Source organism: Xiphophorus couchianus, chromosome 24, assembly GCF_001444195.1.
Source record: "Xiphophorus couchianus chromosome 24, X_couchianus-1.0, whole genome shotgun sequence".
Taxonomy (NCBI): Eukaryota; Metazoa; Chordata; class Actinopteri; order Cyprinodontiformes; family Poeciliidae; genus Xiphophorus; species Xiphophorus couchianus.
This window is the reverse complement of record NC_040251.1, coordinates 12,660,531-12,680,820: the sequence shown is the minus strand read 5'-3', so window position 1 is coordinate 12,680,820 and position 20,290 is coordinate 12,660,531. Positions and strand designations below refer to the sequence as shown.

The 20,290-nt window shown below is 36.3% G+C and overlaps 1 protein-coding gene across 2 annotated transcripts in view; it reads left to right on the top strand.

Annotated features, from left to right (window-relative positions):
- The first annotated feature begins 3,816 nt into the window (after positions 1 to 3,816).
- prickle3 (prickle homolog 3) overlaps positions 3,817 to 20,290 on the top strand; it is a 33,750-nt gene continuing 17,276 nt past the window's right edge. Inside the window, exons 1-2 of one of the 2 annotated variants that reach the window (XM_028011397.1) lie at positions 3,817 to 4,061; positions 14,058 to 14,137. In XM_028011397.1, coding sequence (XP_027867198.1) covers positions 4,020 to 4,061; positions 14,058 to 14,137 — 122 coding nt within the window. In that variant the 5' untranslated portion in view covers positions 3,817 to 4,019. Of the gene's footprint in view, positions 4,062 to 14,054; positions 14,138 to 20,290 lie in introns of both variants that reach the window. The other variant, XM_028011396.1, reaches the window with a different exon arrangement.

Here is a 20,290-nt window from a genome sequence, read left to right as displayed (position 1 = left end):
GTCGTGGCATCTCCATCCGATATTCTCTTCTTGCATGTTTTACAAGTTGCAGTTCGTTTTTTAGTCGAAAGTTCATAACCTACGTAGCCAAAAGAAATTAGCATATTCCAGCGGTTATTTCGTATTTCGTTCCCTGAGCTCTGTAGCTTTGCCGCGCTTTTTTAAACGTCCAAATCCTGTTAATTTGATTGGTTGTGCTGCAGTTACGTACACATACATACATAAGGAGAGAGGAAAACCATAGTGACGGTCTGCGCATATTGATACGGAATGAGTGAAATTAATTAATGATGCCACTTTATAAATAATGTGTTTTAAATTTTAAGACTTTGAGTAAAAAATATCAAGTCTTTTCAAGTAAACAGCTTCAAGTCGAGTCAAGTCCCAAGTCAATGGCATGAAAGTCAAAGTCAAGTCCGAGTCTTTGAGCATTTTTTCAAGTCAAGTCTCAAGTCGTGATTTTAACGACTCGAGTCTGACTCGAGTCCAAGTCATGTGACTCGAGTCCCCACCTCTGCTATTTAGACCAGTTAACCATACTGGAGACTTTTTTCATCCACTTTTTAGTAGAAAGAGATAGAGGCACAAAAAACAATCAATCATGCAAATGGGAATTATCAAACTCATGCGATTAATTGATTTATTGCTTATTTGTGACAGGCTTAATTGGCTATCAGCAATATATGATTTGTAGATAAAAGTATTATTATTTGGGATTAGCACTAGCAAAGGACAGCTTGCATTTTAGGACTTCATGTCTCAGAAAAACACAATCAGACACCAAAAAAACATTGATTCCCAGACAATTATCCATAAAAAGGCCAAACGGATGCAAAGGGAAGAATGCAACTGATTAAAACTTGCGATATTGTCACTCCAGAGGGCGCTGTTGCCTCAATACATACAGCTTAACCTTACAGGACTGGAACGCTGGAAATTTCCCATTTTTATTTGTATGAAGCAAACAGAAGCAATAAAAACAAAGTTTGAGTCCCAGATTTTACAGCAACCTCCATATCTGATGCTATATTACTCAGAACATAATTTAAAACATTATTCCTACAAATATTCATCTTCCAATCTCTATTTTATCAAAGTGAATAATCTGGAAGTTATCTACTGCAGGGAGGACATTAACGGCTCATAACCTTTTAACTAAACCTTTGAAAAAACCTAATCAATTTTCAGTTTCATTTCATGTAGTTGTACTTCCATCCTTTTTCCTTTATGGATTTCTGAGTCCTAAACAATTGATGGGTTCTGTGGTTATTTGTCAATACTGTTCTTTTGGTTTGGGTTTGAGAACATATTTCTGATTTTTGTATATTTGATATTGACTCCTCCTCAGTTGATCGATACCACACAGATTATGTCGTCCTCCCTCGTTTTCGCTCATCTTTTTATTCTTGCTCAGGTTATGATTTTTTCTTACATCTGTAACACATTTTTTAAACATGGGAAGCCATCTTTCTCGAGATTTTTTCGTAGTGTCCCTGTTCTCCTAAAAAGAGACAGAAGATTAGAAATTTGTTTTTGGAGGAAAATCTTGTCATTCTAATGTTTTTTTTTTCTAACAATGTGCAGTTTGTCTCTTTATATTCAGATTATTGTTTGCTTTGAGAAATAAACCGTCATTACAACAAAGAGTATTAGCATTTCTATCTTTTTTCCTGAGTTTCTTTCATTTGATTGTTGGCTGTGGATTTTAAGTTGTTGTTCTTCTTATTGCCGCTAGATGGAGCCAATCAGTAACTGATGATCAAATATGTGACATTTAAACACGCAAAATCACCAGAGTGATGTGATTTTTAAATATTAAATGATTGATAATTTGATCAGTTACTCAGTAATTGAGTGGATTTTTTTTTTAAACTAAATACTATTTTACTCTTACTTGAGAAATAATAGTCATTTTTACTTGAGTAATTTCATGGACGGCTAATTTATATTTTTGCTTAAGTAAAAATATGTTGAAGTAGTTTTACTCTTACTTGAGTCAAATTTTCGGGTACTCTGCCCATCTCTGAAAATCAACTCAGTATACCAACAATGAGGGTTGTTGGTATAATGGATAAAAACAAATGATCTCACATGGATCCCAGTGAGGATCTCAGTTCATGGAGGCCAGTGTTCACTAGGGATCTCTAATCTCATCTGATTTTTATTTTTTACAGAGTGCATCCCTGCTGCCCCCATGCTTCATTCTAAGATTACATTGTTTTATGGGTTTTTTATTATTATTAAAATCCCTTCCTTTATTTAGAACCTTTCAATTGCATTCCTGTTATTTTTAAAGCCCTGAATGATAATCCCCTTTTTGGGATCATGCCAACATTCACCAAACTGCTTCCGAGGCTTTTTAAAAGCATGATGATGATATTAACTTTACCCAAACTGACTTTTTTTTCCAGATTTCTTTGTGGAATAATTTGATCTTTTTTCAAAATGTAATTCAAAGGATATATTTACAGTGATGGAGTCACTATGAAATCAGAGGAATTGGTATGGAAACGTCTATCACCAGAGACCAAGATGGAGGTTATAAATTAATAGATGTATCTACAGGATTTATTATAATTATTCCCTAATTCTGTAAACAGTTTTAAGCATACAGTAAATCAAAATCAAATAGAAAAATTCATAAAACAGCATATGCTTTTGTGCAAAGTAAGCCTTTTATTTAGACATAACAAATAAAGTAATGATTATATAATTAGATAGTATATATTTTTTGTGACTATTCTTTAAAAGTGTGTTCAATAAATTTCAATTTCAATGCTAATAAACACATGATGCATTTTTGTAATGCAACTCAAAAAGGTTGACACATTTATACATATTTATTACACAAAGTGGGATATTTTTAGTTATTTCTGGTATTTATTATGATTATGGATTGAAGCTAATAGAAAACCCAAAATTTTGTGTTCAGTTTTACATAAGACCAATTTAAATAGCACTTTCAATGCAGTTGTGCATTTTTGACCATAGTATGACCTGGATAATGGTCCAGAATATGGTGCATTATATCCTCTAGCATTGTAAGGTACAAAAGACTATAAAAATATGTAAACAGAAAGTTCAGAGGAAGAAAAAACTGTGACATAAATGTCCTCTTTTCAGCCTAAATAAAGTTTTTACATCTCATTAGGCAATTATGTTTCCAGAGTTTGTGGGAAAAGAGAAAAGGCACAAAAGGAAAGTAGATTTGGTCAAGTGGGGTCAACAGGAAGTCCAGGAAAATGTAAGCATTTCATGCTTCCCTTTGCTAACAAGCATCATGAAGACATACAGTTTGCACCAAGTCTAGTCACCTCAATATACTGTCTTTAGTACAAACAACTGGTTAAATAACAACAATATTATGCTGTGTTTGTTTGAGTAGCACATTGGCCCAAATGTTGAGAATCTGTGGAGGAAAAGATTCAGAACTAACTATGTAAATTAGGTGAAAGCTGCTATTAAATAACCTGGACTTCATTAAAACTTAATCACAACTGCAGGCTGATTACCTCAAGTTACTCTGTTGCAGAAATTCATGTAAAAAAAAAAAGACTTGGCAAACTATGGAGAACAAATATACCAGAAATGGACCTGCTTTACAACAGGAAGGCTTCCCTGTGTTAAATATGTGTATGCGATTTAATATGCGAGGTTCATGTTAATTAAATAAATACATTTTCGATTACGTATTTTGTTGATAAGCTCCTCTATGCCACATGATTTTGCTTTTATTTTGTCTCCATTCAAAAGCACAAGTTTGTAAATGTGCGTTTTATTTTGAAGTCCTGCCGGAAGCGGTGTGTTTTTTCCAGTTAAGCTAACTTTCCACATCTGATCCGAAGCCCAAAGTGTTGAGTAAAGACTGGGATGAAGAGTCCGGGGGATTCCACGGGGAAACAGCATGTAGTTCACGGCAGACTCCGACTCCTTCCCCACTGTTAGACTTTATCGTTTATTTTTATTTTCCGTCCGTTTTTTTCCACCTGGAAAGTGTCTTTTAACGCCCAACCGACATCATGTTCCTGCGCGGCTCGAAGAAGCGACGGTCCAACCGCTCGGTAAGTTCTGCTGTTTCTAATTTAAACTGTCTGTACAGCACTTTATTTAACAAGAAGTCAACTCTCAACCCTTCAGTGTCTGTTTTGTTCGTATCCACGTCAATCAACGTGAATTTAATCTGTGCAAAAACAACAACAAAAAAATGTCCAGAGGAGAAAACAATCCAAGCGGAACTTCGTCCCACCTTCACCTGGCTATTGTTTTGTCGCTGGACTGAATTTGGGAGAAATTTCCTTCTTGTTCTCCCTTTTTAGAGGTAAAACACGCATTGGATGTTATTTTTTTATTTGGTTTTTGGCGTGCTTCATGGAGTCGCTGTTGTTTGAGTCATGATCGTGACGCCTCAGGTGAAGTCAGGAGTGGCTCATAAATCTGTACCTGAGGTTGGGATGTGGAGCAATTTTAACCCGAACATAATCAAACACTTTGTCAGGGTTTGTAAAGTAAACACCTCGGTATGTTTTCACCATAAAAACAATTTAAATGGTTCGGTTAATGAAGAAAAATGCAGCTGTTTATTTGACATACATTTGGCTATGCACAATGCAACGCAGAAATTACTCACCAAAAGTGAACTACTAATGTAACAAATCCTTTTTTAAAAACATAATTAATGTGTTGTTTCTACCTGAATCTAAAGTAATTGCCATTATATAATTTCTAGGTGCACATTTTGTACTATATATAATTAAATTTTCATACACGTCAGCTGAATTATTGTGCTGTCAGTTTGATTTTATGAAGCCTTCCTCTCAGGCGTAATATATATTTATTTCATTCAAACTATATGATATAGTTAATTCACTAAGGACGCGTTTCTGTTAATTATCATTATTTTCCAGTTACAGTGAATTAGACACTACATTACGATTAGGGAATTACTAAAACACCCCAAAACATTTCTTATAAAGAAAAGTATCTGCTTAAATTTAGCTATTTTTAAAATGTACTTTTAATCTGACAAATGATTCTCATCAATAGATTACATTTTGTAATCGGTGTGGCTAAAATAAACATTTTAAACTGCTAACTGAATCTTTAAACATACGTATATGATTCTACAAAATGTACAAATCCAAACGGAAGTAGGAAGAAGTATAATGTTCGGTGATCTCGTGCCTGTCTGCACACACAGGTTCAGAGCAAATCCTTAGGTTGTTATTTAACAATAAACATGTAACACTAGGGATGGGCGTTTGTCACGTCGTTATTGTGAAACATTTCTTGTCATGCCAAGACTTTGGATTTACAGTGAATTCCAAATAATGACGTTTATGAGTTAACATTTTAATTTCGCTTTGGGATCAAGTATTTTCTTAATTGAATAATTTGAAGTAGAAACATCAACCAATGTCTGTATTGTAGGAATTATTATTATTCTTGCAATTTTTTCTACTGTTTCATGAGAAACTCAAAGAATATTACTAAACTTGAAGACATACTGAAGTGCAGTTTCTGTGTGCAACTTGGTAAAGAGATGTGAGGACTGACGTCATGAAGAAAGACTGACAGAAAGTCAATGCTTTTTTTTTTCTTTTTCTGTTTGAGATTTTATGCTACTCTCTTTCCATTTGTTGTTGTCATGCCAGTCTATTCATAATAGTTACCGATTTTGATTGATTGATTGATTGATAGATACATATACAATATATCATTAACCATAATGACAGATTATTTCCCTTAACAATTATTTGAGTCCCAAAACCACATTTTTCTTATTAAATAGTCACAATGTGGCAGACATGAAACACACCTAAAAATTAGTTAAAGAAATATCCAAAATACAAATTTTAAATGGTGACCAGAACCAATAATATATATATATTTATTAAACATCACTTTAATAATTAATCAAGGAATACGTCAGCCTGCATTTTTGTCATCTTTTAACCTAATCACAATATTTATGTTCTTGAAAGTCAGTTTTAGATATAAACCAGGTTACTTAATAATATCTTATATTTATTATACTGCAGTATAAACATTAAAGTGGCAGTATTATCTATTTTCTAGGTACATAGTAACATCTAATGGCACAATCAAGTAACTATGTTAATTTAAGTTGTTATAATAATGATATACATATATCAAATATGACTTTTAAGAAATCTGATTTTGTAATTTAGCACCTTGAAATTCGCCCTCTGTCCCTTTAAAAACTCCCGCTGTTTCTGAAACTCTGTCGTCAGGAAGTTATCACAACGTTTTCACCAGAAGTAGCTCGAGTAATGAGGTCAGCAGATGTGCAGCTGCATTTTTGCTAATTGCTGCTGGCTAGTTTGAAGGAGCTGAATAGCCAGGGAAGTTGTAGGGGAGGGTTGTTCTGTGAGGCAAAGTTTGGAAGGTGCAACTCTGAGGAGGAGCTGAGCCTAGAAGGCGGAGCTAGGTCCACCCAGTCGTTTTGCACAGCTAAATGGTTGCCATGGAGATTAAAAGGATTTCTCAAGCGTGCATGAAAGAATCAAAGCAAAACTCCAAGTATTTTTTATGAAGGGATAAGATTATAACATAATTTAAATCTCAAAAAAGTTGATTTTACATAATACTGCCCCTTTAAGGTAGATGGAATATGCTTGGTGTCAGCGTCTATTTGTTGCTCTCTTTCTGTTTAACTAACACAATGATTACTAACAACTGTTACTGCAAATGCAGACAACAGCTGCACTTGAAGGTTTTACGGGAACAAGGCCTTCTATTGGCCTTCCCTCTGTTTAGTGTTTAGCTGTAACGTTAGAAAGGCCTGATTTGTGTTTAGTCCTAAGAGTGAGGCTGGAGGAAGACGACGCATCCAGTCTGTTTTGGGTTGAGTTGACCTCGGCGGGTCAGAAAGCAGGACGGAAAGAATATAAACCATAACATCACTGAGCTGCATTGTGCTGGTTGTCTGATCCTACCCAGTGAAGAGACGAACCTCTACTCAACATACCAAGGCAGCAAAGGCCCCTGACCTCCGACCTGTCCTGTTAATTTTTAATCCATCCAGAACCACAGCTTTGACAATCTAAATGTTGCTGTCAGTTCTTTATCAGTAAGTAAGAACCTATTTATTACAGCTTTTGCTGATTTGAGGAGACCCACACTGTTAGCGTGGACCAAATGACATCATTATTATGTAATATTTATCTGTTGTCCCAATATTATGAGAAGTAGTCCCCGGTTTAGCCAGAGCGTTGGCATGTTGATGTAAGACAAACAAAGCTGGCCGGTTTTCAGTTTGTCTTTCACTTGGTTACACCGTTACTTGGCAGCATGATGGAGCTCAGCCTAACCTTGATGTGATCAAGCCTCAGACTCCCACGCTGACGCAAGTTCAAGGTTTTCCCCAGTGTATTATGTATACATATAGGCTCTTTGGGCTGCCAGACTTTACTTGCCCCAATGCCAAGCTAAGCAGTGTTTATTTACTTTAAATGGGCTTTTTACACACCAGTAGCAGTGACAGCAAAGACGGGTTAAAGAGGATCTTTGGTGAAATTGTTGTGCAAATGGCGACATTTAATGATCTCAGGACAGGTGTCTATTTTTTTAAAAACTCTGTAACCACTGCCTGTCGCTACCTGTCTTCATGCTAACAACTTCGTCAAATAAAGTGTCAAGTCACAGATAAAGAATAAAAAAAACAATGGACAGTTTATTTTTTTTGAAGTTTGAGAAGCAATGGAGGAGACGATAATCCTGATCGTTTACCTGCTGACCGAAAGGCGTAAGCCAACGTTGTTAACATTAGCCGAGCCACATGCTAAATGAGGCAGAGTGCTAGCTAGCATGGATGTCAGCATGTTGTATAAGCAACATTTTGCGCATAGTGTTATGTTTGTGCCACCAACCTGAGTGCACACAATAAGACTGATGTAGACACATATATCTTTGTGAACAAAGAATAATATGTTTACATCACACACACTCGCTCAATAAGTGTTTTGGCACTTGTGGAATGCTATCCAGTTCAAAAATTTGTGGACACCTTTTATTTCCAAAGTCCAAGGAGCAGTGGAAGAGATGATGACCGTGTACGCTCACCTGCTGACGAGGACTGTGCACCTACATTTTTAACATTACCCGAGCCATAGCTAGATGAAGCAGAATGCTAGATAGCATGGATGTTAGCACGTCGTATAGGCAACTTTCTGCATCACATTTGTGCCACCAACCTGAGCGTGACTGATGTAAGCTCTTATGGAAAGCCATCCAGCTCAAAAATATGTGACTTCCAACATGTAGAAGTCAACGTCTATGTGCCTGCATGTTGTTCTCTACGTGTTAGAAGTCACATATTTTTGAACTGGATGGCGTTCTTTTGGTGCTTGCTTGGTTTTGTGTCTTTTCCTGCAACTTGACAAAGTTTATGTAAACGAACCACACGGGCAGTCAGTCACAGAGAGGCCTTTTTCATCCAATCAGAGCATTCCTTGCTAATACTGCATTCACTCGTATTAATAACCAATCACAGCTAGCAAATCAAAAATAATGCACCAAGAGAAAACAGTAGGATTTGGAAAAGCACTGTATAACAACAAATACTTAAATTTTGTACTTATATATGCTTACTCATCATTGTTCATTTTTTTAGTAATTTTAAATATGACCTACATTACATAGCTTGTTAAGATCCACTGGCTGATTACTGTATCAGGATTTCACTAACTAATTATATTTTCAGATTTCCTGTCAAATGTTATATTTTTTAAACATAAATAGTACACAATGGGCTGCTGGTGGAGTTGACTTAGACTTGATTAATGAACATATTATTTACCTTGCCTTCATTTTGTTTGGAGGAAACTTCCTGTTGCCACTCCCGTTTAGAGCACAAAAGGAAAACCTCAGCCTGCAGACAAAGACTTGATACTGTATCCTTCATGGAAAGCTAAAAAGCAGAACAGGAAGCCCCCTCCCCGCTCTCTGTCATTACAAACAAACTTAAAGTGGCTGTTTTCTTATTATTTTAAGGTGGTTGTACATATAACATGTACTACAAGTGTGTTCTAACACAAGCAGAATAAACACTCATCACAAATTACTGTTTGTTTTTTTGTGAACCCCAACTGTTTCAGTTTAAGCCAAACTTATTTAATCCATGTTTGTGTAGAGATAAAACTCTTTTCTCACTGTTTCTAATCTCTTGCCCCTTCATTACGTCACCGCTGAACCCAAAGCTTTATTCTTAATTACAATTTGCCAGAAACCTGTAAGCATTCATTCAACAATCTCAACTCTTTTCTCTTCCTGATATCAATCTGTTTGAGGATTATAGTTTCATCTTAATTCAAATTTCCAGCACAAATTGTTTAACAATTAAAAATATCTAAAGTGTGCCATGCATTTGTATTTGTTTACACTTTGTAGTACTTTTACAACATCTACTGGGTGACATTTTTACCCATTCTTGACTAAAGATTAGTAAGACTGGATGGAGATTGAATATCATGTTTCAGGTCTTACTGTAGTTTTTTATTTGGATTTAGTCCTGGGCTTTGACTAGACCTTTCTAACACATCTAAACCAGTGCATTGCTCCTCTAACTGTAACTTTACGGTTGTTTACCTGGAAGATGAAGCTCCATAGGAGCCTCTGGCTTTAGAGATCCCCACATCATGATTCTCCCACCTTCGTGTTTTACTGTGGGATGGCGTGTTCATGATGCAAAGAATAACAATATCTACAGGAAATGTGACATTATTTGTTCTTTAAAAATCATCCATAATATGACAACATGGTGTAGAAGTATAAAAGAGTGACATTGGGTAGAGATGTTTCTTGTTTTCTTTTAAATTTGCTGTGGATCAACCTGCATTTTCAGCACTGCGGAAGTCAAAACCAGAATGCAACTAAGCAAAATAATTTTTACAATAATTGTTTATATGTGTACTACAGTATTTTTGTGATTATTTAGTACAGAAATTAAATGTGAAGATTGAGATTCAAATGTTATTAATTGCACATTTACTATATTTACCTTAGCACTCCAGACCTTTGCAGAGGGGACATATTTCAGTTTAAATGTTTTTGAAAAGTGATTTTTTCCCCCTATTAGGTTTTGCTGAATGTGTCCAGAGCCACATAAACTAAACTTACTGAGATCAAGAAGTATCATTTCATTTTCTCCCCTGTGGGTTCTGAAGAAAACGTTTTTCAAGTCGACTAAAGTTTCCAATGGTGATGTTATCCTGCAGCTAAATTCTTTCTTAATCTGGAGGAGTGCAGATGTACTGCTCAGTGTACAGAAGTTTTCTTTTCTTTTTTAAAGCATGTGCCTCCAAGGCTCAGTCAGCCTGTCAGAGTAACAACTCAGGAACTTTTTTTTGAGGAAACAGAATGTGGAAGGACCCAGTCACAAAGAAATCATCTGTATTTTTTAAACATTATAACCCACCTTCAATGCCTTTTATTGGGATTTTATTTTATAAAATACATTTTTACCCAGTCTTTTTGGTAAATAGCTTAGGGTTAGCCAGATTGGATGGAAGTCACAAGCTCTTTTACTGAAGAAAATCACCCACAGCATGACGCTGCCACCACCATGTTTGCTTCAGAGCCATGAGTGGAGTTATTTTCACGCTTAGTGCCTCTTTGCATGTAGGGCATAAAACTAGCTTTTATGAAACTGGACATGTTCTCTAATGAATCTCTACGGCCTTCACAGAGCAGGTGGATTCATACAGAGACTAGGCGACTGTATGGTGGCACATTCCTGCCCAAATTGTTTTTTTACCGTAATTAATGGTAAAATTCTGGCAACCACAATGGCTAGTATTTTACCGTAAATTAGAGAGTTTTTATTTTTTTACGGTTCTCTGGAGCTTATTAAAGTGTAACGAACCCCTCTGTTAAAGCGTAGCCCTGCCCCCAGACAATGTTTGAAAAATTTCACTAAAGTGGGCGGAGCCAAGAGACACTGAGGGGCGTGGCCAAGTGAGGGGATGTACCAACACTATTAAACTTGTTGCTATGTTCAGTAACTCTTTAGGTCTTCTAGAGAAGAGGTGTCCAAACCTTTTGTACAACTTTTGGGACAAAATCAGCAGCTCAAAATAAATATAAATTTTAAACAATAACATCAAAAATGCTGATTTTATTTTTTAACCTAATCAACAATAAACTTAGCATAAAGTATTTTAATTAAACAGATAAAATCTTTTTCTTTTGTAGGAACATGAACAAAACTTCAAATGGTTTTTGCATAATTATACTTTCCTTGTTAATTGAAAGCCGTCCTGTTCGTTTATTATTTTGGGCTTGATTTAAGAAACTAAAAAAAATATTTTGTCTGTTCTAGGCAATAAAACCTGGATCTTGGTCAGTCTTCCTTTGGCGGCTTACTGCATTTAGCCAAATTTTAGTACAGCAATTAAAAATTTGCATCACAAATCTGGAACAAACTTTCAGAAACTGCAAAACAGCTGAAACACTGAGTTCCTTTAAATCAAGAATAGAGTAGTTTTTGAAACAAAACAAATGGAACATTGACCAACATATTTGTATTGATAATTTTAACAATGTAATGTTTGTTACTGGCTTCACATTTGTTGACTGTGTTTATGATGTTTCTATGTTTTCATGATGCAGAGCTGTTTGCTGAAATGTGCTGCATAAATAAACTTGATTGATAAAAGCAGATTTGGGGGCACCAAAATGTAGTTTAGAGTATAAGTCAATGAGTAGATGTTGTCCCATTTACCATAAAAATAGAAGAAAAGCAGCAAGCGTGGAAAAGATTGTCACTTTGTGTTGCATCTAATATTTTTGTAACTAGATTTTGATTTAAAAGTTGTAGTTTTGTCCTGATTTATGTAATTTATTTTTAAATTGCGGTCGGGGGGCCCCAGAAAGCAGTTCAAGTGCTGCAAATGGCCCCTGGCTCCTACTTTGAACACCTTTGCTCTACAGACTTAAAAAAAAAGTGACTACTGACAAATTTAGCAACTTTTTTTCTGTTATTAGAGACTTTGCAAAGCAGCGATTGCTTTGCAGCAACTGTGAATAAACACAAATGTTCCAATAAGAGCAATGCGTTCTCTCCATTTATAAATGAACGGTTGAGATTGCTCAATAATCTCCTCAGGGGTTTTAGGCAGGAATGTGGAGCCACGTGACTCCTCCTTAAGGCAACTGGCTGCATTTGATTTTATCTCAGGGTATCAAAGTAAAGGGGGCAGAATCCACACTTAAAATCCAGGTAAAACACATTGAAGTTTGTGGTTTTAACGTAACAATGTGCAAAAAAACTCAAAGTGTATTTGTAAATCTGCGTGTAATTAGATTATTCTAAGCGTGTTTTGGATTTCTCCTACATTTTAAAAGGTTATCTTTTAGTTTACAGCCAGATATATTTACTCGGGTTAAATAAAAAAAAAAAAACACAGGTTGGTTTTTACCGACAGCGTTAACGTCTGTGAAAATAGAGCCGTCTCCACTGTTAATGGGCTGCAGTTCTCGAAAGCGGTCGTAAAAATCTCTACTTGGCAAAACAGGCTCAACGTGAATCCTGTTTTAGGGTTGGTGGTTAGAAATAAGGCAGGTGAGCAGGTATGCACAGGTACTTCAGTTTATTGCTTTGATTCCTGCAGCTTGTTTATGCATTTAGATCTCAGCTAGAAACAACTGCTTGGTTCTCTGATTCTCATGTCAGTCTTGTGCAGAGTGTGTTTATACTTATTCTCTGTGAAAAGTAAAGTGTTAGCTGAAGTAAGAGGAGCGATGGAGCAGAGTTTGGTTTACTGAAGAGAGAAGAAAAAATGAGCAGAGCAACAGAGTTACATGGAGAGGGAAAGGGTGCAGCTCTCATCCTGTGTCTGCTTCCTTCCTCACATCTCTAAAAAGAGGCCTGGATCTGCAAAATGCATGCTGGATACACACACACACACACACCCACGCACGTTTCTGCAGGAATGGAAGCAAAGCAGTTTTAGTATCAAAGCTCAGCAATTTTGTCTGTTTTAATTCAGCGCAGAGTTTAGCCTGGAGGTCAAATGCTCAGAGTTTGTACTGGTCGTTAAAATCCTTGAACTTCAATTCAGAAAGTGCTTGATTTCAAGGATAAAATCCTTGAAAGTGCTTGATATTCAAACTGCTTAGTGTTGTGATGTGATAAAGTGCAATCTAACGTTTGATTAAAAGGCTGACTTTACAAAACGTTACTTGCAGTTGAAAGTAGATATATTTTTTTAAAAAACAACTTCTCAGTATCTGAAATTAAATCAGATCAAACTTCTCATGTTTTAAATTATTTGGAATTATTTAAATTATTTCTATTTGCTAAATTCCAGAAAACTTGGAACATTTTTAAGAGATCTTTTTTTAAATAACTTTCCTTTTATTTTGTTGAAGCATTTAATTTGGGCTCTAAAGTGATCTATCTCAGCACGATTTGTTCAGATTGTTCCAATGCATTGAATATTTATCATTCACTAATTAAAAAAAGGTTGTCTTATATTTTATATGTTAAACAACATTAATGAAATTGTTTTTTGTTGTTGCTAAAATAATGTTTTGTTCTCAACTTCGTCCGGTGTGGAGTGTAAGTGAGAGACATTTCAAAATATAACATTTTCTTATGTTTTAGTTTATGTCGTCCCTGCTGTAAAATTAAGAATACTATTACAAGACATTTTTAGCAATTTCTTGTAATAGTAAGAAGACGTAGAAACTGTTTTTTTCTTAGTTGATTTAAAGTCTGGTGCTGGAAAAGTTTGAAAACTGTTTGAATCTTACTGTGGGAAAAGTGTACGAACCTTGTGTGGTGAATGTGTAATAAAGCCATTCATGTACCTCATTTATTATGTTAATTGTTTTGCAGAAAACTACCGCTGAACCCCTGACAAAAGCGAAAATGTAATAAATCCGTCTGTTCTCGGCTTCGGGATGTTTTTCTGACCACATCATGCAAAGCGCCGCCTGTGCTGGTGCTGCCTGCCGTTTTCCTGAAAGAGTGAACTGGAGCTCCGATCAGGACGAGCGGTGTGAACTAAAGCGGCTTCATGTTGTGTTTGAAGCAGGAAGAAGAGGACCCAGACAGAGGCCAGCCCTGCATGCGCTGCGGAGATCAGTGTCCCGGCTTCCGCGTCCACGGCTGGAGGTAAAATCTGCTCCCAAACGCTGTTACTGCCGCCGGTGAACTGTGCAGGAAGTGTTTCACCCAGGATGAAAACTCACCTCCAGTCCGGTCACAGTTTCTGCTGCTACTCTCTGGATCTGCTGCAGCTGATAATAGCAAGTAAAAACTGAGCTGTACGGTTAAAACGATTAATCGACTGTAGAAATCAACTAATACAGTTATCGATTAATCGTTAACTGGAGTAAAGAGACTCAAAAAAAAGGCCATTGGCTGAAAGAAAAGCATAATAAGATCAGTAATCCAAAAATGTACAAAAAAAAAAATCCCATTTTGCATTTAAGATTAAAAAGAAAAACTTTGTCTGTAAATATGTTCAACCCAAAACTCTTAAAGTGGTTTAGTTATGGTTCAAATTCTGTTAACATTATCCTATTAATCACTTTTTTCCATTCAATTATAAAAACAGTCAATAGATCAGATCTGCACAAGTTTAAACATAAGTAACGTAATACTTAAAAAAGGAAGAATAAATTTAGGCCAGAAAACTAACATTTTGAAATTAATCTCAAATTATTTTTTAAGAAATTATGATTTTGAAAAGTTTAAAATTTGCTAGAAATTTGGAGATTAATCACAGAAAATTTCTAGAAAAGATCTGGACATTCTTGTGTTTCAAAAGTTGAAAATGTTTTACTTTTGGAAATTTTCTCAGTTTGAAAAGTCAAAAATGTTTATTTCCAGAAAATTCCTGAGAGTAATTTCAAAATTTCTGAATGTTCTCTAGTAAATTTCCAACTTTTCAAATTTTTTTTTGTTAGTAATTTTTTCCATTAATCTCAAAATTAATTATTTTTTAAGCAAATTTTCAACTTCTGAAGTTCAGAAATGTCCTTTAGCAGAAATGTCCTCTTATTTTTTTTATTCTACCTTCAATGTTCCTAATGCGCAATCGCATGTCGGTGTGTGAAATTACAAGTAATTTAAATATGTCTTAATATAAATAAAATGAAATAATTGGTTAAATAATCATGGCTATGTAAATAATTCAGTCCCATCAGTTTGTTTGAGTAGACTGTACCTGGCTGTAGCAGAGCTGCATGTCAAAGCTGCAGCAATCTGATCTTCAGCCTTGATGAAGTGATGATGAAGCCTTTGATGTCTTCACACGGTCCAGGTGGCGTCCCACCGCATGTCTCCTCACCTGCAGGCTTGTAAGGCTAGAGACCTGGTGCTTTCTAAGCAGATCCTCACTGATCATCTGGAGCACAAGTCAAGCTCAAACCAACACAAAATGTCAACATTTTTAGACTGAAAAATGAAAACAGTTCATCCAGGTTAGTTACAAGTTCATCAAGTAAATATGTTAAGTTTAATAAGTTGTCATGTTAAAAAAAAGTTTAAATAAGGTAAGTTTGACAAACTTAATTTGTTTACATGTTGCATATTAGCCCTTCTACACCGAACATGTCGGCGACAACACTGTTTTACAAGCTAAATTTGTGGTACCGTAACTCTGCGACATTTTGCGCCGTCTGACAAATTCTGACTGTTTCTGAAAGGAGAGACGTTGCGCTTTCCAGCCAATATCGGGTTATTATGGTAATTTCACTCCCGCCGTTGCAGGAAGCTTTTTTTTTTTTCAGTTTATTCTAATGAAACACTCTTTCAATAGACAGTAAATTGCGAAAATAACTGCTAGATATAGAAAGTTCCAGTTGTTATGGATAAATGGACAAATATATTTACTCACAAGACATTTAAAGAACTGTGTACAATTAAAATAAGTATAAATAAACAGGGAAAATTTGAAACTTAGGCCTCAGAGGGTTAACTATTTTTTTAAGCTGAAGGTCCTTTCTGTTTTTTCAGCGTGAATATTTTACATATGTTTTAAGAGTGTGTACTCCTGATAAGTTGTACAACTTTAGGTTTTTGTTGCACATTTTTCCCCGACTTGTTTTCTCTGCAGGCCTTACGCTTCCCTGTAATTGAATATTATGCACTATTATTATGTCTGTTTTAAAAAATTGGAAATGGAAAGACTAAATTAAATGTGTTGGGACTAAAAAAAGTCTACAAACCGCATAAGAGCAATATAGGAAACTAGAAAATTCCTGAAGAAATTTAACTGGGGCCTGCCAAAGTGTGCCAGTCGGTTTGGACCCAGTGTTCTGATGCTAAACATTAGCATCAATGCTAAGCTTAGCTAAATAGTAGTCATTAGCGTGTGGAAAGTCACAAGCATCTTGCCTAACATAGACTTGCACCATTCAGTATATTAAAATGATTGCATAAGCTGAAATTAGCCAAAATGCTAATGTAAGCCTAAATACTTTCTGTAGCATGTGGGATATCATTAGAATGTTGTCTGTAATTAACTTACTCCACTCAGTATATTAAACATGGCTAATAAGTAAGAAAAATAGGTAATAGCTTATTTAAGCTAAAAGGCTAATGCTAACGAACTGCCTTGCTGCACAAGGCAGTTCCCTAACCTGAGAGAAAAAGATAATGCAGAATAATGTTATTGCACCGCCTGTGGCGGTGCACTAACTTGAGGGGCATATTAAGGCTTTTATTTTGAAATTTGCAGTAAGCTTCATATTAAATGCCCACACTCTTCCAATGTGTAACAGTGCTTTGGATAAACCAGTCACATAAAGTCAAAAAGAGCAATTCCATGATGTAAAATTTGTCAAGGCTTTTATTCTGAAATTTTTGTTAAGCTTCATTTCAAAGGGCCAAACTAATCCCATGTATAATAAATAGCCATTGGGTTTAATAAGTTATATAATGCTCAAAAGAGCAATAATCTCATGTAAAAATTGTCAAGGGTTTTATTTTGAAATTTTTGTTAAGCTTCATTTCAAAGGGCCAAACTAATCCCATGTGTATCAGTGCTTTGGATAAAAAAAAGTCACATAAAGCCAAAAGAGCAATTACATGATGTAAAAATATTCAAGGCTTTTATTTTGAAATTTTCAGTATGCTTCATTTTAATGTTCCAAACTAATCCCATGTGTTACAGTGACTCTGTTAAATCAGTTATATACGGCCCATAGCAGCAATTAGTTGTAAAGGCCAGTTCAGTCATCCTCTGTTTCAACTGAGTCTTCCACTATAGATAGAACTACAGTGATGCGTATTTGTAGTCCTAACCAGCAGCCAATAGCCTCCTGAGTTCCGTTGCTATGGTAAATAATTCTCTCTGCCAACTGTCAGCTGTGAGTGAGACATGCAGGGGGAGACAATTCTCTGTTTGAGCCAGCCAGTTTGAACTAAAAAAGCATTGGAAACAACTCCTTCCCGTTCGGGAACCGTAATACATATTTGGAAACCGTTTGAAGCGTATGAGAGGGCTATGTGTCTTCTGCGATAGTCCCAAGATTCATATCTCTACCTCACTCACAGTATTAACAGCGATGAGAGAAAGAAATTGTGTGCCGACATCTGAAATTTTTGCGAAATATATGGAAATACATGGGTGAGCGCCTGAGTGAGCATCAGCAAATCCTGTCGCATGACTTTGCTCTGAAGCACCGTGACAGAAAACCGTAAGATCTAGATAAATTTCGAAAACATTTTAACAGAGCAGGCCTGTGTATCAATGTCATGACCGAGTTTGATACCAATCGTGCGATATTTGTGGGCGTGATGACGAGTTAAAAAATAATCTGGGGTCAAAATGACACTCCATTTCTCACTCTAGCGGAGCGGCAGTTGGTGTCAGTTACACTCTAATTTTTGGAAAAATCAAAAACTTTGGGTCGCTTAGACAGAAATTGTGGACAAACCGTAATTGGCCCCTTTTCCTTCTCTTTTATACAAACAGACAACACATAAGCTCAACAACACAAAAGCTTCATATTTATTACAAAGTATTGATCTAAGAATTGATTTCTTCCTGTAATGGAAATGATTTCTGATTAAGTTTTCTGTTTTTATGCTTTCATGGATTGTTCTTCTTTTTTCCCTTTTCTACACGGTTTTCATGTTAAATTGCACTTTTTTGTTAAGTTTGTTAAACTACCTTGAATCTGTATTTCTAAATAAAGACTAACAGAAAGATCCCACAGTAACTTTTATTTTTGATAAAACCTGTTTTTCCTTATAACAAACCAGATAAAACAAGTTTGGGTTTCTTTATGGTCCGGAGTATTAAATTATGATTACAATTATCATCTAATATTATGTACAGATTTAATTCTAATCTTAATTTAACATCCTGGAACCTGAAGAAGTCCAAACCTGTTAAATCGGCTTTTTTATGTTTGGTATAAAAAGAAAAACAGGATTTATCAAAGAAAAACAGGTGAATGGACTGAACTTGTGTCGTGCCTTGTTAGTCATGCTGACCACTCAAAGCGCTTCACACTACAGTCACATTGTCGGAGGGCAACTTGCAGCTAAGTGCCCCGCCCCGGGGCAGCTCAACTTGTGGCTGAGGAAGCTGGAATCGAACTTACAACCTTCTGGTCACAAGACGACCACTCTACCCACTGAGCCACAGTCGCACTAAAGCAGCCACTGCATGATCCTTTTGCTAGTCTTCTTTAAAATACAGGTTTAAACAGTTTAAAAGCTACAATTCAGTGCAATTCAATATAAAAAGTGAGTAGAAACGGTAAACTAAAGGACAAACCATAAAAGCACAAGTACAGTGGAAATAAACAGAAATCATTACTATTAAAAGAAGAAAATTAAATTTAAATTAATACGTTGCTATAAAAATTGAGCCCAGTGTTGCTGCGGCGCTAACGTACGGCTAATTCAATTAATTTTAAAGTTTAACAATAAAGCTGCACATGTGTTTGGGGTTTCTTCAAATCTTTGGGGGCAATTTGCAGTGACCAACTGACCTGGCCTACATGTTTTAGGAGATGTGGGGGGAACCGGAGCACCCGGAGAAAACCCACGCAAACACGGGGAGAACATGCAAACTCCACACAGATGGTCTCTGTGAAGACGCAGCGCTAACCGCTGCACCACCGTGCTGCCCACGTTTTTTCCAATTGGGTTGGGAAGGGATCTATTTTATAGTTTGTCAATGGGGGATAAAACTTTAACATTTTAGATTTTAAATTTGACGGAGCGTGGCCTGGCGCCCCGTACACAGAGGCTACAACCTCCATGCGTTTGATTCCTCTTTTCCTTATCTTTCTCCTTCTCTAAATATCAAAATCAAGACCATTACACATGTTCTTGATTGTCTTCACTCATTTGTTTCTTTTTTGGCTTCTTCCATCGCAGAGTGTTTCGTACTTTTTTCCAAAATGAAATCTTAGATTTTTTCTTCTTACCGTCCTGCATGATTTTAATATCCGGATTGTCCAAATCCTCCAGGATGGTTTCTCCAGCAATCTCGGTATTTTCTGAGGATTCTGGATCCGTGGAAGAACCAGGTCCACTTGGTCCTGTGAGTCTTCCTCCTTCACTTGGGAAACTGGGATGTGATTTTGTTGGAAATCTTCTTTCTCAACTCTCGGAGTGTTGGGCAGCAGTAGATCCTCTCTTGCTCTTTGCAAATCATTTTTCACACAACTTATTTCCTCCTGGTATTTCTCTGCTTGCTGTTTCAAAGCAGTGACTTCAGTTTCATACCGACAGTTTAGCTCCAGATACAAACCGTTGACCTTCTCCAGCTCAGCCTGGGCACTGCTTTCCTTCTCTAGCAGGATTTGAATCTCTGCTGTTGTGTTTTGTTGGAGGACGGCATATTCAGCTCTCAGGTTGTCCAGTCGCGCCTTGTCCTTCTCTGATGTCTCCAGGTGAGCTTTTCTCTCCTGCTTTACCTGCTGCTGAAGTTTTTCGAATTGTTGTTGCAGTGCAGATTGGTTTCTTTCCCAGATAAGCTTCTCTTTCTTTTCGCTGTTAGAAAGAGCAATTTGGTCCTGCTTTAACTGCTGCTGGTAGGTCTCAACCTGCTGCTGTAAATCCATAGTGTCTGTATCATATCTACTTTGTAGCTCCTTGTGTGAAACGTGAACCTGATCCAGTTCATTTTGCATCTGCTTCTCTCTCTTTCGCAGAATTAGGATTTCTCTTGCCATGTTTTGGAAGAGCTCCTCCTTCTCAGCTCTCAGGTTGTTGACGAGCTGCAGATTCTCGTTCTCTTTTTCCAAGTTGGCGTCTTTCTCACGTGTCGCCTCCTCCCGATATCTTTCCACGTCTTGC